The following is a 24,573-nucleotide window of genomic DNA, read 5'->3' on the forward strand; positions in this document are numbered from 1 at the left end:
CAGGGTAACCCGGGGAAAGCCTATTTGTCCCCAGCCTCCTGCCTCCCGCAGCCACACCGGCCGCGGAGGACAACTGGCTCAGCATGGACTAATGAGGACCTATCCCCAGGCCTTCAAAGTGACCTCAAAGCAAATGTGATTGGCCGGGTCTTTCTGCCCGGGGTGGGGGGTGGGGATTCTGTCAGCTTAAGGATGCCTAATCTTTGGGGAAGTCTTGGTGTGCTGTGTGACCTTGAAGAAATTGCTCTACTTCTCTGAACCTCGTTTATAAAATGGATTTATTAGTACTTATCCCGAAATGACCCACAGGACTGTGAATATGTCTAGAGGACACAACAAGTCTTTAAAAAATGCTTTTATTATTTTGTTTGCTTACAAAAGTAGTATGTCATTATAAAAATAAAGATTGAATACAGACACTGGAAGTTCCCTGTGTACACAATAGTGTACAAACACTATTCTATTCCTCCTTTCCAGCTCATAGTTAACTATTAAAGGTCAGGGTATTTTCCCTTGGCTTTTTTTTCCCCTATGAACATACAAAAGGTTATTTTTAAAACAAAAACTTGTTATACTATAGGATGTTTTGTTTTTCACTTAACAATGCATTTGAACATCTTTCAATGTTGAAATAGACCTATTTAATTCTTTTTAATGTCTACATTGCATTCAAATCCCCTATTCTTGGATATTTGTTATTTCTATTGTAACAACAACAGCAACAACAAGAAAACCTGCAGCAAATATTTATTTATTTGTGTAAGAATTTCTGTAGGATACATTCTTGGAAGTTGAACTTCCAGGTCAAAAATATAAACCCATTTTATTTTTTTTTTTAAAGATTTTATTTATTTGACAGAGAGAGACACATCGAGAGAGGGAACACAAGCAGGGGGAGTGGGAGAGGGAGAAGCAGGCTTCCCTCTGAGCAGGGAGCCCGATGTGGGGCTCCATCCCAGGACCCTGGGACCATGACCTGAGCTGAAGGCAGACGCTTAACGACTGAGCCACCCAGGCGCCCCTATAAACCCATTTTAATGACACCAAAAGCACAGGCAACAAAAACAAAAATAAACATGGGATTACATCAAACTAAAAATTGTCTGCACTGGGGCGCTTGGCTGGCTCAGTCTCTTGAACTCAGGGTTGTGAGTTCGAGCCCTACATTGGGCATAGAAATTACTTAAATTAAAAAATAAAAAGTATCTGCACTACAAAGAAAATAATCAACAGAATGAAAAGGTGACCTATGGAATGGGAGGGAATGTTTGCAAACCAGATACTTGATAAGGGGTTAAACACCAGGATATATGGGAAACTCCTACAACTCAATAGCAAGAAACTAATAGCCTGATTAAAAAATGAGTTAGGGAGGGAACACCTGGGTGGCTCAGTCAGTTAAGCGTCTGCCTTCAGCTCAGATCATGATCTCAGGGTCTTGGGATCGAGCCCAGCATCCAGCCCCACATTGAGCCCCACACTGAAACCCGCATTGGGCTCTGCATCGGGCCTACCGCTCAGCAGCGAATCTGCTTCTCCCTCTGCCTCCGCCTCTGCCTCTGTGATCTCTCTTGCTTTCGCTCTCCCTCAAATAAATAAGTAAAATCTTTAAAAAAGATGAGTTAGGGATTCAAGTGGACATTTCCTCAAAGATGTACAAGTGGCTGACAGGTAAATGAAAAGATGCTCAAAATACTAAACATCAGGAAAATGCAAATCAGAACCACAATGAGATATTGCCTTACACCTGTCAGGATGGCTGTTATCAAAAAAACAAGGCAAGAAGTATTGTCGAGGATATGGAGAAATTGGGACCCTTAAAAAAAGAGAGAGAGAGGCAAACCAAGAAAGAGACTCTTAACTACAGAGAACAAACTGATGGTTACCAGGGGGGAAATGGGAGAGGGGATGGGTTAAATAGGGGATGGAGATTAAGGAGTGTACTTGTGATGAGCACCCGATAATATAAGGAAGTGTTGAATCACTAAATTGTACACCTGAAACTAATATTACAATGTGTGTTAACCAACTGGAATTTAAATTAAAACTAAAAAAAAAAAATTGGAACTCTTGTACACTGTTGACAGGAATGCAAAATGGTGCAGCCACTATGGAAAACAGTTTGGAGGTTCCTCAAAAAATTAAAAATAGAATTTTTTTAAAAGATTTTATTTATTTATTTGACAGAGAGAGACACAGCGAGAGAGGGAACACAAGCAGGGGCAGTTGGAGAGGGAGAAGCAGGCTTCCCACGGAGCAGGGAGCCTGATGCGGGTTTTGATCCCAGGACCCTGGGATCATGACCTGAGCTGAAGGCAGATGCTTAGCGACTGAGCCACCCAGGTGCCTCCTAAAAATAGAATTACCATATGATCCAGCAATCCCACTTTTGGCTATTTATCCAAAAGAATTGAAATCAACATCTTGAAGAGATATTAGCACCCTCATGCTTGTTGCTGCATTATTCACAGTAACCAAGATGTGGAAACAACCTAAATGCCTTTGACAGGCGAACAGATAAACAAAATGTAGAAGATATACACAACTGGAATACTATCCAGACTTTAAAAAGAAGGAAATTCTGCAATATGCTACAACATGGATAAAACTTGAGGACAGGGGCACCTGGGTGCCTCAGTTGGTTAAGCATCCCTCTTGATCTCATCTCAGGTCTTGATCTCAGCGTCCTGAATTCAAGCCCTGCGTTGGGGCCCAGCGTGGAGCCTACTTAAAACAACAACAACAACAAAAAAAACCCCAACAATAACAACTTGAGGACATTATCCTAAGTGAAATGAGACAGTCACAGAAAGACAAGTACTACATAATGGACAAGTACTTCTATGAGTTATCTAAAACAGTCAAATTCTTAGACTCAAATTGTGGAATGATGGTTGCCAGGAGCTAGGGAGAGGGGGAAATGGGGAATTACTAATCAAGGGCATATAGTTTCGGTTAAGCAAGATGAATAAACTCTAGAAATCTGTTGTATAACACTATACATTGTACCTACAGTTAACAATAATATATCGTACACTTAAAAATTTGTTAAGAGGGTGGATCTCATGTTAAGTGTGCTTACCACAATAAAATAAAATGCAAGCAAGCAAACATAAAAATATGAAGTGGCTACAGCATTTTGAATTTCAATCAGAAATGTATAGAAGGGTTCCAGTTTTTTAATATTCTCATCGACACATGGTATTGTTTGTCTTGTTGATTATAGTCATTCTAGTAGTTGTGTAGTGATATCTCAGTGTGGATTTTTATTTGCATTTTCACATGCTGGGTGTCTTTTTGTGTGCTTGTTGCCCATCCCTATGTCTTTGGTGAAACGTCTACTCAAATATTTTGCCCATTTTTTAAAAACACTGTCTTCTTATTGTTGAGTTGTAGGAATTCTCTATATGTTCAGGATACAAGTCCATTGTGGGATAGGTTTGCAAATCTTTCTCCCACCCTCCAAAATACATAAAAGCACATTTAAATGTTAATAAATATTACCAAATTGCTCTCCAAAGAGGAGGCATCAATTTACATTCCCACCCATAATATATTGGAAAGCCAATTTCTCAGCATTCTTTCAAACACAGGATGCCAGTCTTTGTTGGTCGAAGAGATGAAAAATGCTATCACACTGTTTTTAGTTTGCCTTCCTTTGATCATTAGGAGGAGTATCTCATCATATGTTTATTGACCAGTGCTTTTCCTCTTCCAAGAGTTGCATGTTCTTGTTGAAATCTTGCATTTTTCAATTCGGCATCCCTTAAGCCCTAGCAATTTTTCAGCATCCAGGGAATGTTTGTTGAATGAATGAAGAATAAATGAGATAATGAACCTAAAGTACTAAACTCATAATTAGTGGTCAATTAATAATAGCTGAATCCAAGTCTGGAGTCAGTAGTTGAGTGCCATAATGCTCTTGAATTCTTCCCTCCAGGATCTGGGATGGTTATTGTGAACTCTAGGATTCTAAAGCGTCTGGTTTCCCCTCCTGGTCCTCTCACTATGTGTTGTTGTTGTTGCTGTTGTTTTTAGAGAATTTTGTTTATTTATTTGACAGAGAGATAGCGAGAGAGGGAACACAAGCAGGGGGAATGTGAGGGGGAGAAGCAGGCTTCCCTCAGAGCAGGGAGCCCAATGCGGGGCTCGATCCCAGGACCCTGGGATCATGACCTGAGCCTAAGGCAGTCGCTTAACCAACTGAGCCACCCAGGCGCCTCCTCTCACTATGTGTTTTAGAGTAAATCATTTAACTTCGCTGACCTTTGATTTCTCTGCAACAGTCTAAACAGTGTCTATAAGCCATATCATGCTTAACGAAAAGGAGTATTAGGTGAAAAACATGAGATTAATTCACAATAAGCATGTATTCATGTATTACTTGAATAATTAAATAAGTTTAAAAAGTAAATGTGCACATTTATAAGAATAAGGGGGAATAAATCTACAGAGATAAGGACAGGACTAAAAAAAGAAGTTGGCTGCTTTTTTGATGACCTTAAATTTCCTTTTAAGTATGTAATTTCATACTTGGCTCAGCCTATCTTCCATCTTTTCCCTAACTCTCTATCACCCCCTACTGCTCAGGTGGGCTCATTTTAATGTAGTTCAACTCAGCAAAAATGATTATGGGAAAAGTATAATTTGTGGCCTGTCACTGACCTTAGCTATCTACATCACCTTCACCAACCTTTGCTCTATTCTTGACCCTGTGACTGGCAAAAGGGACATAGAGCTCACAGTGTCATGGGGGACACAGACTTTCATGCCATTATTGGCATGACAAGAAACATTTCTGGAACAGGAATGACTCTGAGCCAGACTCCACTAAGCACACTGCATACCTGAACTTTTAATCCTACTGACAGCCACAAGGAATTTTCATTTACGGAAGAGGAATCAAGCTCATAAATGTGATTGGTTCAAGGTCACAATTTAGTAAACATGGGAGGGACATAGATTCTGATTAAGATCTGTCTGTCCTCCAAAGCCAGTCCTTTCCTACTATATTATACCAGAATAAACCAAGTAGTGTGGAACACTGAAGTGGGAGCATTTAAAGATTGATTGATTGATTGATTGATTGATTTCAGAGAGGGAAGGGGAGGGGCGGAGGGAGAGAGAGAATCTCAAGCAGACTCCCCGCTGAGCATGGAACCCCACCTGCTGCTCCTTTTCATGACCCTCAGGGATCATGACCCGAGCCTAAATCAAGAGTTGGATGCTTAACTGACTGAGCCACCCAGGGCCCCCTGAAGTGGAAATGTTTAAATCTACTTTGGAGGTGTGTTGTTGTTGCACCTGGGAAGACTCTACAGAGGAGAGAATCTCTGATTTGGGCAGAGAAGGGGGGGGTTCAGGCCTTAAGAACAGCAGTAAACAGGGACACAAACCTGTGACCTATTCAGAGATCAGAAGGTTGGGTGGGGTATGGGGGAAGAGAGGCATGATATGAAGTTAGAATCAGATTGTACTGGGCCTTGAAGGCCAGGCTAAGGCAGGTGGGCTCAAAATCAAAGGTCAGGGCTTCCCTTCAAGGAGTATGTGTACTGAGGGGTCTCCCAAGGTGATCAGGGGTTATGAGAAACCACACGAAAATGTGGCATATCTCTTGAAATGTCAATTTTACCAAAAGGCTTGGGGAGAAAGCACTCTTGTGTTTTCCTATGAAAGATATATTACTATGGAATTGAATGTGAAATCACATGAATTTTTAAAGTAAAATTGAGACTTCAAAGACATTTTCCAGTTGCAGTAAGCTGCTCCCCAATAAGGAAGGGTTGGAAGTGGTTGACTTTCCGATGCCTTTAAGGATAGGTTAATAGTGGAGTCATTGGGGAAGCATTGCTATAGGTGAAGGTAAACCATGGACTGAGTACCACTGAGGACTCTAGAATAGGGTTGGCTAGGACTCAAAAATGAGCAAGATCTGACTGTCTTTGGAGAGCTTTCTGTCTAGGCTTTATGGAACTGATGATTCTGTTCAAGAGAACAAAGCAAAAACCAGGCAAAGTTTCCCTCCTCCATCTCCTTTACATGTTCCTCTTGTACAGAGGAACATATTTATCGCACAATTACTCTCACTTCCTGTGTGACCTTGGACAAGTTATTTAAATTCTCTGTAGCCCAGTTTCCTCATCTGCAGAATGGGTATAAGAATACCTACCCCATAGCGTCACAATAGGGGTCATAGTGAGAATTAAATAAGACTTTGTATAAATCTCTTAGAATGGAATCTGGAACAAAATTTTCAACACTGTTTAAGCATTCACTATTATAATAGAATTATTACTACAACCTCTGTAGCTCCTGTGTTCCAGTCATCATCTCCCACAGCCATTCATTTCTTAGGTCATTCAGGTTGGGGGCGGGGGTGTGGGGAAATAGGTCTGGGAGGAACATACAGATGAACCAGACTTCTCATTGCACTAGAATAGACTTATGAATATTGGTTTGTGCAGCTATACCTGCCATAGTAGATGCTCAGAATGCTTGCTGAATGAATAAACAAATGTCTTCCTACCAAACTGCAAGCTCTTTAAAGGCAGGGACCATACTTCCCAATTGTATTACTGGAACCAAGCACTTGGTGAGGCACACAGTCGGCACTTAGAGATCACCAAACAAACGAACGAATGAACTAAATAACTGCAGGCAGAAAATCATGAAGGGCACAAAGCTGGCACAGAAAAAGTGCTGCAGAAAGACTGTCTCCGGTTTTAGTAAAGGAATGAGCGTAGCAAGATTTTTAACAGCTTGAAACTTCGACAGCTCCGGGATTTAGGTTCGCGGTGCTCCCGCTTCCGGAATACCGGGTGAGCGCACAGCCCTCGGCGGCACGCCCCTCCGGGGCCCCGCCCCTCCGCTGGCTCACGTGACCGCAGGGCGGGTGTGCTGAGCCGCGGCGGGCTAACCTCGGCTGGGCGAGCGGGGGCCATGGCGGGTGTGGTGGATTTCCAGGATGAGGAGCAGGTGAAGTCGTTTCTGGAGAACATGGAGGTGGAGTGCAACTACCAGTGCTACCGCGAGAAGGACCCGGACGGTGAGCGCTGCCAGCGCAGCCTGGGGACACGTGGGGGCGCATGGGGGAAGGGTGGGGGCCCCACGGGTCACGAGCGACCGCTGAAGGAGGTCTGGAAGGGGTCTCCGGCCGGGGACTCATGGGGACGCGGTGGGACACTGACGACCTTGTGTGTTTTGGGGGGAAACGGGTTGGGTTCCCCCAGGACTTGCGGGCCTCGCAGCGGGGGGATCCTCGGCGGGACCGAGCCTGGAGGCCGGGGCGGGTACGAGGAGATGTGCTTGGGTGTTGGGAGAGAGGGGTGGGGATACATCAGTGAACAGATAGATACCATTCCCTGTTCTTCTGGAGCTTACATTGTAGTGGAGGGAGTTGGACAATAAACGTAAGGAAATAAATGAAACCGTATGTTAGAAAGTCTGCAATGGGAAAAAGGACTGACAGGTATGGGGAGTTGAGGGCAGTTTTTAAATTAAGTGGTCAGAGGGAGTCAGTGAGAAAGTGGCATTTGAACAGAGCCTTGAGGAAGGTCAGGGAGATCTATGCTAGGCAGAGGTAACAGCTAGTGAAAAGGCCCTGAGGCATGAATGTGCCCCTTGTGTTCTGGGAACGTTGAGTTGACTTGAGTGTGTCAGTGGTCACCCAGAGCAGCCAGTACCTTTGGGTGGTTTTCTTCTTCCTACTTTATTTTTATAAAGGGAAAAAAAATGACACTGGCCCAACCTTCTTACAGCTTGCAGTCTGGTTTCCAGAATATGGTAAAGCTATTTCTTGAAGCTAACCAACTAGCCAGAGTTTGCTGTGCTGTATAATGGCTTAACAAGAACCCAGGGTGGTTCTCTGAGGGCTCGCCAGTGTCCTAAGAAGAGTTGGAGTCACTGAGGAGCAGGAGAGTTGGGGAAGACTTCTGGGGGAGGTCAGGAGGAGCAGGCAAGTGTTGATTACGTGGAGAACGGTGTGGGAGAAGAGAATGCTGTCTTGTGGAAGATTGAAGGGAGGCTATAGTTAAAAATACGATTGAAGAGGGAGTCCGGGCCACGGTGTATCAGGCCTTGAATGCCAGGGTAAGGCATTTAGACTTTATTCTGTAGGCAGTGGAGAGCCATACATGTCTCTGAGGAGAGAATTCGTGGTAATGTATGCTGGAGAGTAGTATACGGAGCAGTGGAGTGCGGAGAGTGGGCGTAAAAGGACTGGCTGCAGCACTTGAGAAGGAGAGCCTGAGAGGAGGCTATCGTTACTATAGCTACTGTCCTTTGAAGTCATCATGATCTCTCACCAGGATTACCGAAATAGCCGCCTAACCTGACTCTGTTTGCATGCGCTCTCCCTTAAAATCTGTTCTCTGCCCTCAAACTGGTAGTTGAATTTTCATTTTGTTTTACTAAATGCTATCTTATTGGATTTTTAAGTAACAGAACAACACGTTTGTTGTTATCAGTGCTGGAGTGTACCCCTTCATGTATTTTGTTCTTCCGTATTCATCCAGGCATGTACAAACATATACACTGGAGTAACCTTTTAAAAATGCAAATTGGGGGCACCTAGGTGGCTCAGTTGGTTAAGTGTCTGCCTTGCGCAGAGCTCATGATCCCAGGGTCCCAAGATGGAGCCCTGCCCTGCATCTGCCTCCCTGCTTCGCGGGGAGGCTGCTTCTCCCTCTCCCTCTGCCTCTCCCCCTGCTTCTGCTCTCTCGAGTGTGCGTGCTCTCTCTCTCTCTCTCTCTCTCTCTCTCTCTGTCAAATAAATAAATAAATAAATAAATAAATAAATAAATAAATAAATAAAATATTTAAATAAACTAAATAAATAAAAATGCAAATTGAATCATATCACTGCCCTTCTTAAAACCCTCCAGTGGTTTGCCATTGACCTGGAATAAAATCCTAAGTCCTTCCTGTGTTCCACAATGCCCTGTGATCTGGCCCCTGTCTTTCTCTCCTCATTTCCTACCCCTTTTCTCCTCGATCCAGCTACATTATACCTTATTTGTACCAAACTTATTCCCTCTTTTGGGTCTTTTTATCTATTGTTTCTTATACCTGGAACTTTCTGCCCCATTCCATTTCATTGTCTTTAAATAGCTAGTTCAGGGCCCCTGGGTGGCTCAGTCGTGAAGCGTCTGCCTTCGGCTCAGGTCATGATCCCAGTGAACTGGGATCGAGCCCCGCATCGGGCTCCCTGCTCCGCGGGAAGCCTGCGTCTCCCTCTCCCACTCCCCTTGCTTGTGTTCCCTCTCTCGCTGTGTCTCTCTCTATCAAATAAATAAATAAAATCTTTAAAAAAAATAGCTAGTTCATTCTTGTTATTCACATTTCAGCTTGGACATCACAGTCCTTACTAGGCCCTCCCTGACTGCCCGGTTTATGGTAACTATTCCCCCAACGTGCATAACGAACTATTCTATCCTGTTTTATTTCAATCATATAACAATTTATTACTGTTTAAATGCATCTTAAAAAAATAAATGCATCTTGCTCACCTATTTACTTATTTTTTTTTCCCCTCCTCTAGAATGTAATTTTTAGGAGGGCAAGTGACTATATTCCCAGCATCTAGAACAGTGTTTGGTACATGGTTACACATAAATGCACAAATATTTGTTGAATGAAAATGAATGAGATGAGTGTCATTTGGGATGAAGAAGAAGGGACAAAAACAGAGGGGAGAGATGTTAAGAAGAGGCTCACTGGGACCAGAGACTGCCAAAGATAGAGTCTTATTTCCAACTCCTCTAGTAGCTACTATTTCTACTCTGTCATTGGGCTTCTCATTCCCAACCTGGCTGAGGTGTATCGTCATGGAGGCACACCTTTCTTGCTACTACAAAGACTAGCCCATGGACCTTTTTGGTTTCCAGTGTTTTATTGCTGAACTTCCTGGGAAGTTCCAAAGGTAGCAAAGTTTCAATCGTGGAAGTCAGTGAGTCTTTGGCCCTGGGTGACAGGGAGCAGAAGGGCTCCACCCGGATGGCTGGTGAGTGATGGAGCCAGTACAGCGGCCATGGTCTCTCCAGCCTGTATATTGCTCAGTCCCTGGCTAAGGGCAGATGATGGCATTTGTAGGAATGACTGAACACCTGCATTCTTTGTGGTGAGGTCACCTTGCCACTCCTCAGGAGGACAGAAGCTGGTCCTAAATAAAAGACATTTTGGCCCGCCCCACCTCAGCCTTCCCCACTGCTGTGCAGCAGCCCCGAACATGAAGAACAGCTCTTGCCTTTTCCTCACAGGATGCTATCGGCTGGTGGACTATTTGGAAGGGATCCAGAAGAATTTTGAGGAGGCTGCCAAGGTGTTGAAGTTCAACTGTGAAGAGAACAAACACAGCGATAGCTGCTACAAACTGGGGGCCTATTATGTGACTGGGAAAGGTAAGGAGGCCTCTGCTTTCTTTGGTCATTGTTATTGATAGTCATGCTGGCCTCACATCCTGAGCCTCGTGCTGTGCCCTCTTTACAGAAGGGTCCTCGCAGACCTTGGGAAGCACATTGTAGGAAGATTTGGAGAGAGTTCAGCAGGGTGGGTGGGGGAAGAACATAACCTTTCAAGTCTGGCCGACCTTGGGGAATGCTTTTAGCAAGTAGTGGGACTTTGAGCCAGTCACTTTAACTCTGCCTTAGTTGTATCACCTGTAAAATGGAGAAAAATAGTACTTGCTTCATAGGGTTGGTGTGAGGATTAAATAAGATAATGCAGGTAAAGGCATCAGCATGTGCCTGGCACAGAGCAAGGGACCAATGATTAATTCTCTACCATCTTATCTTTTTGCCTCATGCCCTAATTGCAGTTATCACTGGAGTAATGAGTTTATCTATTGCTAAATAAGAAATTATTCCAACGAACTTATTATTTCACATAGTTGCTATAGGTCAGGAATTTGGGATTGGCTTAGCTGTATGCCTCAGGGTCTCTAATGAGGTTGCAGTTAAGGCATTAACCAGGGAACTAGGGCTGTAGTCGTTTGAAGGCCTGACTGGAGCTGGAGGTTCCAATTCTAAGATTGTTGGCTTGTTAGGAAAGACCTTTCCAGCTGTTGTCAGGAGACCTCAGTTCCTGGTGACAGGGATCTCTCCATGGGCTGCTTGTGTGTCATTATGGCATGGCATCTGGTTTCCTCCATAGTGAGTTATCCAAAAGAGAGAGCATGATGGAATCCACAGTGTCCTTTATGACCTACCCTTGGAAGTCACATGTTTTTCATTTCCATCACATTCTGTTCATTAGAAGTGAGTCAGTAAGTCCAGCCCACACTAATAGAGAACTGATAGCCTACTCCTTGAAGGAAGGAATATCAAAGAATTTATGGGCATATTGTATTTTTTTATTTTATTATTATTTTTTATGGGCATATTTTAAAAACACCACAAAGGGGTGCCTGGGTGGCTCAGTCAGGTAAGTGTCTGCCTTATGGCTCAGGTTATGATCCCAGAGTCTTGGGATCACCCTCTGTTGGGCTCCCTGCTCAGCCGGGAGTCTGCTCCTCCCTCTCCCCCTGCCCCCCCATGTGCTCTCTCTCTCTCTCAAATAAATAAATAAAATCTTAAAAAAATAAAAATAAATAAAAATCTTAAAAAAAAATTTAATGTGAAAAGATACCCCGGTATTATTTACCTAGCAAAATTTTATTTTCATTAACTTACAATTTACAAGTAATACATAACTGCATTATATTAATGATTTAAAAAAAACCCAAAACCTGTGTGCCAACAGTAGCAGCTTAGTTAAATATTGTTACCTCCATTGTATGGAATGTTATTTAGCCCATGAAAAAATAACATTCCTAGAGCATCTTGTTGATGTGATGAAAAACTTATGAAATATTATATACATATATATTTCTTCAGTGAAGAAAGCCAAATACAGATTCGTATATCGTGTGAACTCATCTATAATACAACATGCAAAACCGAAAATGTTCCTAGCTATTTAGTCTCTGGATTTGTGTCTTGGTAAAGTTTTGGGTTCTTTTTGTTTTTATACTTTTTTTTTTTTTAAAGTAATCTCCACACCAGTTTGGGGCTCAAACTCACGACCCTGAGATCAAGTCGCATGCTCTATTGACTGAACCAGCCAGGCCCCCACCCCATCTCTTTTAAAGTAATGTTTATACCATATTTTACTATAGTTTTTACAAGAACTTTGAGTTCCTTATTGAAATAGGGAAAACAAAAGGGGCTCTGAAATTATTTTCTCTTATTAGACAAATCTATGTGATTAATGACTGTACATTGAGACTTTTTTCCCCCTCTTAAATGTTCCTTTATTGAGCACACTTGTACTATCTTCAGTGAAACAATGAATTAGATATGGACCAGTAGCGGAGAAGAAGGACACTAATACCTGTTACACCTGGGAGAGCTTGATAAGCATCTTCAGAGAGACGTATAAAGTACTGTGGGGGTTCAGTGCTGGGAGTGTGTGTTCAGTGCTGATGCAGAGGGTGCTGTCACAGAGGAGGCAGCATTGAAACTGGGACTTAAAGCACACAGTGGAGTTTGGTGGAGGTGGAATGGAGTTGTCTCAGGCAGAGAGAAGGTATTTGAGGGTGAAAGAACACAGAGTGTTTAGAAATCAATACTTAATCCTGTTAAACTGACATTCTTTTTTTTTTAATTAGTTTCTTTATTATTTTTTATTTTTTTAAAGATTTTATTTATTTATTTGAGAGAGAGAGAATGAGAGATAGAGAGCACGAGAGGGAAGAGGGTCAGAGGGAGAAGCAGACTCCCTGCTGAGCAGGGAGCTCGATGCGGGACTCGATCCCAGGACTCCAGGATCACGACCCGAGCCGAAGGCAGTCGCTCAACCAACTGAGCCACCCAGGTGCCCTAAACTGACATTATTAAATAAATTTCTCTGGGTGTTCAAACCAAAGTAGTCACAGAAGATCCTGTTAGCTGATCTTTGCTACTCAAGCCCTTTTGTACTGCTCTTTAGCAGACCTTGGACCCTGCCATGTCTAAAAGCCAAAACTGTTGGGGCACCTGGATGGCTCAGTTGGTTAAGCCTCTGACTCTTGATTTTGGCCAAGTCATGATCTCAGGGTCATGAGATCGAGCCCCACGTCAGGCTCCATGCTCAGTGGGGAGTCTGCTTGAGATTCTCTCTCCTCCCTCTGCCCCTCACCCCCACTCGCATGTGTTCTCTCCCTCAAATAAATAAATACATCTTTAAAAAAATAGGGGGCACCTGGGTGGTGCATTTGGTTAAGGTTCTGACTCTTGGTTTCGGGTCGTGATCTCCTGGGTTGCAGGATCAAGCCCCATGTCAGGCGCCATGCTCAGCGTGGAGTCTGCTTAGGTTTCTCTTTCCCATCTGGTGGCTTAGTCGGTTAGGTGTCCAACTCTTGGTTTTGGCTTAGGTGATGATCTCGGGGTTGTGGGATTTAAAAATCTTTTATAAGTAATTAAGTAAGGAAGTAAGGAAGTAAATGCCAAAACTGTTGACTTCCCCTTGTCTAGTTCTGAGCCAAAGAATTTTCCAGTCTTTTTGCCCTCTTTTCCTAAAAAAAAAAAAAACAACAACAAAACACCCAGTGTCCTTTCTTGACACAGACTGGTTAATAACTCTCCTTTACCAAGGATCACTTGGGGCAAGGGAAAGAGCAGGAGGCCAAAGAACCCACTTTTAGATAGTGCAGCATCAAGCTAGACATTTTCCTTCCCTGAGCCACAAATTCTTTGTTGACAAAATTAGAGTAGTACGGCCCGCTCATACTTGCTTCATAGGATTTTTCTGAACCTCAAACAAGAACAGATGTGACTGCTTTCTTAAACTGTAAAATGTTCTGGGACACCTGGGTGGCTCAGTCAGTTAAGCATCTGACTTTGGCTAAAGTCATGCTTGGGGTCGGGCTCTGTGCTCAGCGAGGAGTTTGCTTCTTCCTCCCCCCTCCCTTTGCTCCTCCCCCATGGTTGTGTTCTCTCCCTCTCTCTCAAAAAACATAAATAAAATATTTTTTAAAATTGTAAAACATTCTATCAATGTGAACAGGTCTGACTGTATTGGTTGCTGCAGAACCTACCTTGGATTATATACTTAGAGTGTGCACACCCAAGGAATGCTTTGGCCAAATGTTTTCATATATGAATTTAGCTCTGAACTATTTTTGTGAAGCAATCTAAATGTCGTATGAAAAGAAGTAGAAGTTAACTCTTGGGCGCCTGGGTGGCTCAGATGGTTAAGCGTCTGCCTTCGGCTCAGGTCATGATCCCGGGGTCCTGGAATTGAGTCCCACATCGGGCTCCCTGCTCCTTGGGAGCCTGCTTCTCCCTCTGCTTCTCTCTCTCTCTCTCTCTCTCTCTCTGTCTCTCATGAATAAATAAATAGAATCTTAAAAAAAAAAAGTTAACTCTTAACACATATCTCTTTGAGGAAATACTATGCAGCCAGTAAAACAGATATTAAAAAGGGTTTCTAATGGGGAGTGAAGACGACTTGTGACATGTGGAAACAAGACCAAATTGGGGCACCTGGCTAGCTCAGTCGGTAGAGCATGGGTTGCTTGATCTTGGGGTCGTGAGTTTGAGCCCCATGTTGGGTGTAGAGATTACTTAAAACAAAAAAGCAAGGCCAAACTACATAGTGCTAAGAGGAAATACACCAAAAATGAAGTAGTGACGGTCTCTAGGTGGTGATAACAGTGGATGATTTTTGTTTCCCTTCTGTTTAAGAGTCCTCAGTTTGGGGGCGTCTGATGGCTCGGTTGTGTATCTGACTCTTGGTTTTGGCTCAGATCATGATCTCGGGGTTGTGGGATCAAGCCCCGTGTCTCGCTCCGTGCTGGGCATGGGGCCTGCTTGGGATGCTCTCTCTCCCTCTGTACCTCTCCCTGCTGTGCACGCTCTCTCTCACTCGCTCGCTCTCTCTCTCAAAGAAAAAAAAGAGTCCTCAATTTGCTCTTCTAAAAAGTGGAATTTAGAGGCAGAGATGAAGGCTCAGATAAGTTGATGATAATGCAAATAATCTTTAATCTAGACCATTCTTGTATACTTCAGACCACATGTAGCTGATTGTTTATTAGATATTCCTACTTGGAGTTCTCATAGGCATCTCAAATTTAACAAACCAAGTATGGAATTCTTAATTGTTTTCTTCTCCCCCTAGTTTATTATGCCCCTGTTACCTTCCAAGAGATACCCTTAGCAAGTGGTACCTCTCTCTACTAGTAACTCATGGCCGGTTTATCTCCAAAATATGTCTCAAATCTGTCCTGTCTCTCTCCCTTTCCTCCTACCATTCTTACCCAAGCCACCCTCCTCTCCTACTTGGATTACAGTTAGGAGATTAATGCAAGTCCCTAAATCTCTTTCCATAAGGCAACTAAATGAACTTTTAAGAATATAAAACAAAGGGGTGCCTGGGTGGCTCAGTTGGTTGAGTGTCTGCCTTCGGCTCAGGTCATGATCCCAGCGTCCTGGGATTGAGCCCTGCATTGGGCTCCCTGCTCAGCGGGGAGCCTGCTTCTCCCTCTCCCTCCGCCTGCCTCTCTGTCTACTTGTGATCTCTCTCTCTCTCTCTCTCTCTCTGTCAAATAAATAAATAAAATCTTTAAAAAATTTTTAAAAAAGAATATAAACCATGGACACTGTCTTGGGGATGTGTCTGAGGGCAGCCAACCCGCAGCCTATACTTTCTGTGGAAGCCTGAGCTGGCCTTTCTCCCTTTGTGTTGTAACCAAGTCTGCCAACGACAGTGCAATTCACCTGCTGTCCATCTTCACAGATTGAAGAACAAGGGGAAAGACGGTATAAAAATGAGGTGGTACCGAGTAGAAGTTAATGTGAAACCTGAGGAAAGCTAAGGAGGAAGACTAGATGCTGAAAGGAGAAATGTAAGCTCATTTCTTGATAATGCTACTTCTTCACTGCAGGAAAACCACAACAACCAAGGCAGTGTAAGTTGGTCTGTTGATAACATTGTCAAAGGCATAAATAGCAACAATTTGGAAAGCCACCCCCAGGCTACTAAAGCTGCTAAGAAACTGCTTTCTGTGGAAAAGCAGCCCACATAGACAACATAATATGGGCTGGTTTGATTCCAAAATTTGTGTCTTTTTGGACAGAAATGTTCATAGTCCCATTCAATTGAATCTGCTTGAGTCCTCACTAACATTGTTTCTGGGATATCAGAACAGACCAAGGCTGTGGTAGATAGAGGTGCTATCCCAGCATTCATTTCTCCATTGACATCTTCCCATGCTCACATCAGTGAATAAGCTGTATGAGCTCTAGGAAACATTACACAAAATAGTTCAGTTTTCTGAGACTTGGTTATCAAATATGGTGCATTTGATCCACTGTTGGTCCTTCTTGCAGTTCCTGGTATGTCATCTTTAGCATGTGGTTACTTAGATAATCTTATCTGGACACTTTCAGATTTTTGTTCCAACAAGGATCCTATGCTCCTGTAGATGCTGTTGAGCAAATTCTTCCCACTTTAGTTCATCTCCTTTATTGCAGTGATCCAGAAGTATTAGCAGATACCTGCTGGACCATTTCTTACCATACTGATGGTCCAAATGAACAGATTGAAATGGTTGTGAAAAGAGGAGTTGTGGCCCAACTGGTGAAGCTTTGAAGAGCTCCTGAACTGCTCATTGTGACTTCTGTGCTAAGAGCCATAGGAAGTATTGTCACTGGGACAGATGAACAGACTCACGTTGTAATAGATGTGGGAGCACTTGCCATCTTTCCCAGCCTGCAATGAGCCCCAAAACTAATACTCAGAAAGAAGCAATGTGGAAAACGTAAAACATGATATCTGGCTGCCAGGACCAGATGCAGTAAGTTGTGAATCAAAGATTAGTCCCATTCCTCATTGGCATTCTAAGGAGGACTTTAAGACACAAATGGAAGGGGCGCCCAGGTGGCTCAGTTGCTTAAGCATCTGACTCTTGATTTCGGCTCAGGTTGTGGGATCAGGGTCATGAGATTGAGCCTCACGTGGGGCTCCACGCTTAGCCTGGAGTCTGCTTGGGATTCTCTTCCTCTCCCCCCACTTATTTGCTCTCTCTCTCTCTAAAATAAAATAAATAAATAAAATCTTAAAAAAAAAAAAAGACACAAAAGGAAGCTGTATGGGCTATGACCAACTATACAACTGGTGGACCGGTTGAATAGATTATAAACCTTGTTCATTGTGGCATAATATAACCACTGATAAACCTCTTAATTGTGGAAGATACTGTGGTTATTCTGAACATCTTTTCAGATGTCTTTCAGGCTACTAAGAAACTAGGTGAAACTTAGGGGGCGCCTAGGTGGCTCAGTTGGTTAAGCATCTTCTCTGTGTAGCTCCTTCCTTCCTTCCTCCCTCCTTCCCTCCCTCCCTCCCTCCCTCCCTTCCTCCCTCCCTCCCTCCCTCCCTCCCTCCCTCCCTTCCTTCCTTCCTTCCTTCCTTCCTTCCTTCCTTCCTTCCTTCCTTCCTTCCAGATTTTATTTATTTGAGAGAGAGAGAGAGCAAGCATGAGCTGGGTGGGGGGCAAGGCAGATGGAGAGGGAGGTGCTCCAGAAATCCATATAGGGATGCTCTTGTCTTTGGCCTAAAGTTAAGCTGCACATGCATAGAGGGAGACTGAGAGACCTTGTAGTGGAAAGCTACTGGGGAGCTATGAACTGAGAAGAGATTCCATATGTTTCACAGTGATGGGTTTGAATTCCAACCAGCCAGAGTGGAGAGACATCGAACATCACAGACATTCAACCAAGACTCCAAAAAGGCCATGCCTTAGTAGTAAGATTATTCTAGGTTTGCTCTAACAAAACTTAAAAACAAGTCCCGAGGGTGGCTGGGTGGCTCAGTTGGTTAAGCGTCTGCCTTTGGCTCAGGTCATGATCTCAGAGTCCTGGGATTGAGCCCCACATGGGGCTCCCTGCTGAGCAGGGAGCCTGCTTCTCCCTCTCCTTCCCACTTGTGCACTCTCTTGCTATCTCTCTCTCTCTCAAAAAAAAAAAAAGTCCTGAAGACATTTTGGCTTGATTCACCAGTGAGCTACCTGCCAGAACAAAATTCAACAATCTTCAAAGGAATACAACAAAATTCAGACTGAACAAAGTATCGTTTACAGCGTTTCGCATAAAGTAAGAAATTGCTAAACAACAACAAAAAAAGCAGTCCATAGACCTAGATATGACAGAGATGTTGGAATTAACAGTTAAATATTTTAAAACAGGTATAATAAGGGGCACCTGGGTGGCTCAGTTGGTTGAGCCAACTCTTGGTTTTGGCTCAGGTTGTGATCTCAGGGTCATGGGATTGAACCTTGTGTTGGCCTCCACACTCAGTGTGAATTCTGTTTGTCCCTCTCTTTTCACTCCTTCCCCTATGCCTTTGCACAGGCATGTGCCCGCTCTCTCTCTCTCAAATAAATAAATATTTTTTAAGAAACCTGTTAAAACAGGTATAGTAAATATTTTTAAGGGTTTAAATAAAAGATGGGCATAATAAGTGAACAGATGGGAAATCACATTAGCGAAATTGACACTTAAAAAGAACTAAATGAAATCCTATAAATGAGGGGCGCCTGGGTGGCTCAGTCAGTTAAGTGTCTGCCTTCGGCTTAGGTCATGATCCCAGGGTGTTGGGATCGAGCCCCATGTCAGGCTCCCTGCTCAGTGGGGTGTCTGCTTCTCCCTCTCCCTTTGTCATTCCCCCTGCTTATGCGTGTGAGTGCGCACTCTGTCAAATACAATTTAATAAAAAAATCCTGTAATTGAGAAACATAATATTTGAAATTGAAATTTACTGGGCAGGCTTAACAGCAAAATAGGTATTTCAGAAAGTAAATTTGAAAGATTGGTGAACTTGAAAATAGGATTATAGGTATTATCTAAAATAAAGTGCTAAGGAAAAAAAAGAACAGAGCCTCAACCCGTGGGGTTCAGTATTCATCATTCTAACATATGTGTATTGGAGTCCCAGAAAGAGAAGAGATTGGGGGGGTAAATATTTGAAGAAATAACAGTAGAAAAATTTCTAAATTTGATGAAAAGTATCAGTCTACAGATCCATGAAGTTCAGTGAACTCAAGCAGAATAATCAATGAAAATTACACCTGGAGACATCATTACCAATTTGGTGAAAACCAAAGATAAAGAGAAAATCTTAAAAGCAATCTGAGAAAGACACTGAAGGGAACAGTGGTGAGAACAACCCATGACTTCTCATCGGAAGCAACATAAGCCAGAAAACAAAAGAACACCATCTTTTAAGGGCTGAAAGAAAAAACTGTCAAGTTTGAATTCGACTTTAGCAAAAATATCTTTAAAAATGAAGATGAAATAAATTCATTTTCAGATAGACAAAAGCTCTGGAAATGAGTCATTAGCAGAGCTACACTACAAGAAATGTTAAAGTTGTTTGGGTCGAAGTAAAATGGTAACAGATGGAAACTCGGATCCATACAAAAGAATAAAGCACACTAGAATATGTGTGTAAATAAAAGACTTTTTCTTCATTTCTTACTGTCTCTAAAAGACTGTCGAAAGCAAAAATAATAGCAGTGTTTGTGAGGCTTATATAGAGAAGTAAAATAAAAAAGTAGTATATGTAGTAGTAAAACTTGATGGCAATTAATACAAGGGATGGAAATGTGGTAAGTGAATGAAAGTATATTGTAAGGTACTTAACATTGTATGTGAAGTGGTATATTAATTCATGGTAGATTGTGATAAGTTAATGTTATATATTCACTAGATAAGTCACTGAAAAGGGAGGTATAACTAAAAAGCCAATGATGAGAATGACATGGACTATTAGAAATACACAATTTGGGGCACCTGGCTGGCTCATTCGGTGGAGCGTGCAACTCTTGATCTCGGGGTTGTGGGTTTGAGCCCCACATTAGGTGTAGAGATTACTTAAAAAAATAAAATCTTAAAAAAAATACACAATTCAAAAGAATGCAAGAAAGGAGAAAAAGCAAAAAGCATTTGGAACAAATGGGAAAGAAACAGATTGTAGACTTAAATCCAGCTATATCAGTAATTGCATTAAATGTAAGTAAACACTCCAGTAAAAGGCATAGATTGTCAGGCTAGATGTAAAAACAAGACCTTAACTATATTCTATTTAAATATAAAGGTGTCACGAATACACTCTCAAAACTCAAAGAACTCAGGGGATATAGAATCTCTGAGCTTTTCTGGAAAACTCTATTTGATAACCAATAAAGAGGTTAATCAAAAGAGGTAATTCAGGGGGCACCTGGGTGGCTGTCTGTTAAGCGTCTGCTCAGGGCATGATCCCAGAGTTCTGGGACCCAGCGGGGCATTGGGCTCCCTGCTTCTCCCTCTCCTGCTCCCCCTGTGCTTGTGCGCTCTCTCTCTCTGTCAAATAAATAAATAAAATCTTAAAAAAAAAAAAAGTAATTCGGGAAGGGAGAATATCTAATGAAAAGACCAGTGATGAGCAGAATCCATTTAGAATGACTAGTAGGCTAATTAGGGATACCAAATAGAATGTAAATAATGTAAACTTTTAGGGCATTAAAAACCATAATATTTCCTGAGCACTTATTATGTGCCAGGTTCTTTGTAAAAACACATTGAAGTTTCTGACATACGAAGTATAGTTACTGTTTTCCTTATTTTACAGATGAGGAAAACAGAAGCTTGTACAAATTAAGTAACTTGCCTAAGGTCACAGCCAACAAGAAATGGAGCCAGGACTAGAGCCTAGGTTTTCTGGCTACAGGGCCCAGGCTTCTGTTAACCACTGTGCTGTGCTGTCTTCCTAAGTTGAAGTAATTGAAATGACTAAACGTAGAAGGTGGGGAGGAAAGTTGGGAGGAAGTATGAGATGCCAGTATCCTCACCTTTTATAGTTGTGAGTTAGTACTTCTAAAATTTGGTTCAAAAACAAAAACAATGACTGTAACCTTTTTAATATTTTAAAGAATCCCTTTGTAACTCCAGGGGCCCATTTAGGAAATTTCTCTGGTGAGGGCACCTGGGTGGCTCAGTCGTTAAGCGGCTGGCTTCGGCTCAAGTCATGATCCCAGAGTCCTGGGATCGAGTCCCACATCGGGCTCCCTGCTCGGCGGGAAGCCTGCTTCTCCCTCTCCCACTCCCCCTGCTTGTGTTCCCTCTCTCGCTGTCTCTCTCTGTCAAATAAATAAATAAAATCTTAAAAAAAAAAAAAAAGGAAATTTCTCTGGTGAGAAATATTCTCTTGAAGTCAAGTAGTTTCTTCAGTGTCACTCAGTTTGGTTTTCTTCTGATAAATTCAAGTAAAACCAAAGTTAAATTTTTTATTTGTAAATAACATATGCAACCCTATTTTTCGTCCATTCAGCCAGCAGCATCTTACCTGAACCCATACTACAAAGATAGCTGGAATGGTATTCTCTTAGTGATGTTATTTCTAGGAGGTGGATTTGGAGTGATTTCTTTTAAAAATGTTAAAAGATAGGATGTTTGTATTTTTTGAGAATGGGTGATAGTGATGTGGAGAACAAAGGCAAAAGGAAAAAATTAAACTTCCTTATAACTTACAGCCCGTTTACAAGTTCTTGAGACAGGCAGGAACTCAATGTTACTACTTTGCTAAAGGCAAAAGGTAACCTTAGCTTGACATTAGCCCAACCTCAAGGATCATGTAAAAATCCCTTTGGAAACTTCATCTCTACCCCACCCCCCAAGATGTATGTTAGCAATCATCCTCCAAGCATATGGCCCATTGATATACATCTGAAGGGTCTCATGACTAAGGTTTTACTAGATAGTAAATGACACTTTCTAACAACAGCTAGCCCCTCAAGGTCTTGGAAACCTTGCTTCCAAATTCCTTAGAGACTTACACCATCCCTAACCCCCTCCCAACTTGAAAGTATATAATCAGTCCCTCCTCACAACCCCAGTGCAGGTCTTTCTGCCCACGGGTCCTGTCCCCTGTGCTTTAATAAAACCACCCTTTTTGCACTGAAGGTGCCTCAAAAATTCTTTCTTGACCGTTTGCTCCTGAGCCCCAACATTTCACATCAGTCATACATGGGGATTTGAAATTTTCCATGAAAAAACAACAACTAAAGAGAAAATTAAGCCCTGTCACCACCTTTGTTTAAAATCACCTGTTAGCAGCTTCCCATTGCTCCTAGGATAAGTACAGGATCCTGCGTGTTCTGACCCCTGCCTGTCTCTACAGCCTGTTTTCCCTAGTGATTTCTGGGTTCTAGCCGTATAAGCTCCTTTTCTGTTTGTATCCTATTCCTGCTGCCTGAACAACCCTCACCCCGTATTTTTTTCCTTCTTTTTTCCCATTATATTATAGCTCAAATGTCACTTCTTTGGGGAGGCTTTTCTTGACCTTATCCCCATCTAGGTCAGAGTCCTGATACATTCTCATAACATCCTGTACTTTTCTTCCACATGTTTGACACACTTAAAATCCTAACACTTAGTTGTGTGGTTGTTAAATATCTGTTTCATTAGACTTAAAATCCACAAGGTTAGGGACAGTGTTTCTTTATTGTCCAGAACCTAGCACAGTGGTTGGCAAATAATATGTATTCATTATACATTTAAATTAATGAACATTGAATGAAGTGCTGATAAGATCACATGTTCTTGTTGTAACCCCACAAGGTAGCTATTATTATAATCCCCACTTTTCAGCTCCTTTAGGGGTGGCATATCTCACAAGATACCACTTGAACAAAAGATTCCAAGGCTAAAAAAGCTGGAAGGTTAGTGCATCATACCAGGCCACCTTCCTTTTGTGCTGCCTTAGCTCAAAATATATGAACTTTATTCAGGAATTCTCTAACACTGGCCTGAGACATTCAGGTTCTGCCCTGGCTTGGGTTTATTTTATTCTTCCCTTTCCCTCCTCCCAGGTGGACTGACCCAGGACCTGAAAGCTGCCTCCAGCTGCTTTCTGATGGCATGTGAGAGGCCCGGAAAGAAGTCTGTGGAGGCATGTCACAATGTTGGTCTCCTGGCACATGATGGACAGATCAATGAGGACGGCCAGCCTGACCTGGAGAAGGCTAGAGACTACTACACAAGGGCCTGCGAAGGCAGCTATGCCTCCAGCTGCTTCAATCTCAGTGCCATGTTCCTGCAGGGTGCCCCTGGCTTTCCCAAGGACATGGGCCTGGCATGTAAATATTCAATGAAAGCCTGTGATTTGGGCCACATCTGGGCCTGTGCCAATGCCAGCCGCATGTACAGGCTGGGGGATGGCGTAGATAAAGACGAGGCGAAGGCCGAGATACTAAAAAATCGGGCCCGGCAGCTGCACAAAGAACAGCAGAAAAATGTCCAGCCTTTGACATTTGGGTAGTGTGGTCCATATTCCTAAGCAACAAACAGCTTGAGGCTGGCACCTCCTATGTCTTATGTAGCCCTTAAAGGTCAACCTGCTGGGGCAGGAAGACTTGGGACTTAATGTCAGTAGCTCTGGTTACATAGACCCATTGCCCCAGAGTGTCACCTACTGGGTTGTAGCCTAAAATGTTTATTTCAGTCAGTGTTCTTTTTGTCTGTTGTGTTCTGTGAAGGCACGCACATAACGGGATTTTTGTTCTCAAAGTCTTATAGCTCAGTGAAAAACAGCAAACTAGAGAGCCATAGAGATTGTGGGGGGGTGCAGAGGGGAGACAGAGCAGGAAGTTGGAAAAATCAGCAGCCATAGTGCCTGAAGGAATCAGATGTTGTTATTATTATTATTTTAGTTGGGAGGGCTTGAAAATCAGAAAGTATCTTGATTTACATAATAGAGGGCTTAAGCAGCTAAGAACAAGTCAAATAGTCACAACTGCCACCCTCTGACTTATGTAATCATTGGTGTGGGTTTCCTTTTTGCCTTTAGAGTCAGATCTTCAATAAATTCACAGAGATTGGGAGGGACATACAACATAAAATTAAAGGTCGTTATATGTCAGGGTTGCCAAAGATGATGAAATATAAGCCTGCCTTTAGTGGAGGCATTCACAGTTGACAGTTAGCATCCCCAGTCCACTCCCCTGGCATTGCTCACCATGCTTAAGGAGCAGATTATTCCCAAGGCAGCTTCAGCTAGGGATTTGTAAGCAAGGATTTTGTGACACATTTTGTCCCTTGGACCTGAACCTTTTTAACTGTCCCTGTGAATAAACTATTTTGATCGATTAGTAGTTTGTGTTATTAGTTTCTCTCCAGACTCTGGGTAAGGTAGAGATTATGTTCTACATGGTGGTTGTGCTTTTTTAAGTAAACATTTGCTCTTTTTATTATCTTTCTAACTTGTCACTAGGGGGCGAGCTTGTTGCTTTCCTGCAATAACAGGTCTGATCTGTCACCACCTACTGTTTCTGGGCTTCCAGTTTTGCAGCTGTCCTAGAAGGAAGACTTGCTGTATGGATGAAGGTTTGTAAGCACAGCCTGCCAGCTTCTCAAGTTGATAGAGGAGAGGGACTTTCCCAGGAGCAGACAAGAAGTTTTAAAAAGTGAGTTTATTTTTTAAATGTGAAGTAGCTTTTGTTTTGTTTAATATAAACTCTGTAGGCCAACAAGCATATGAAAAGATGTGCAGCATCACTAATAATTAGGGAAATGCAAATCAAAA

At 42.6% G+C, this 24,573-nt stretch overlaps 1 protein-coding gene across 1 annotated transcript; it reads left to right on the plus strand.

The window, feature by feature from the left end:
* Positions 1–6,882: 6,882 nt before the first annotated feature.
* Positions 6,883–24,142, plus strand: COA7 (cytochrome c oxidase assembly factor 7). Its single transcript, XM_028106732.1, has 3 exons — positions 6,883–7,045; positions 10,257–10,397; positions 22,862–24,142. The coding sequence occupies exons 1-3, from the start codon at positions 6,940–6,942 to the stop codon at positions 23,308–23,310; spliced, it is 696 nt and encodes a 231-aa protein (XP_027962533.1). The 5' UTR covers positions 6,883–6,939; the 3' UTR covers positions 23,311–24,142.
* The last annotated feature ends 431 nt before the right edge of the window (positions 24,143–24,573 follow it).

The sequence above is a fragment of the Eumetopias jubatus genome, unplaced genomic scaffold, assembly GCF_037043125.1.
Source record: "Eumetopias jubatus isolate StellerSeaLion01/CBP00866 unplaced genomic scaffold, mEumJub1_p1.0 scaffold_4, whole genome shotgun sequence".
Classification (NCBI taxonomy): domain Eukaryota; kingdom Metazoa; phylum Chordata; class Mammalia; order Carnivora; family Otariidae; genus Eumetopias; species Eumetopias jubatus.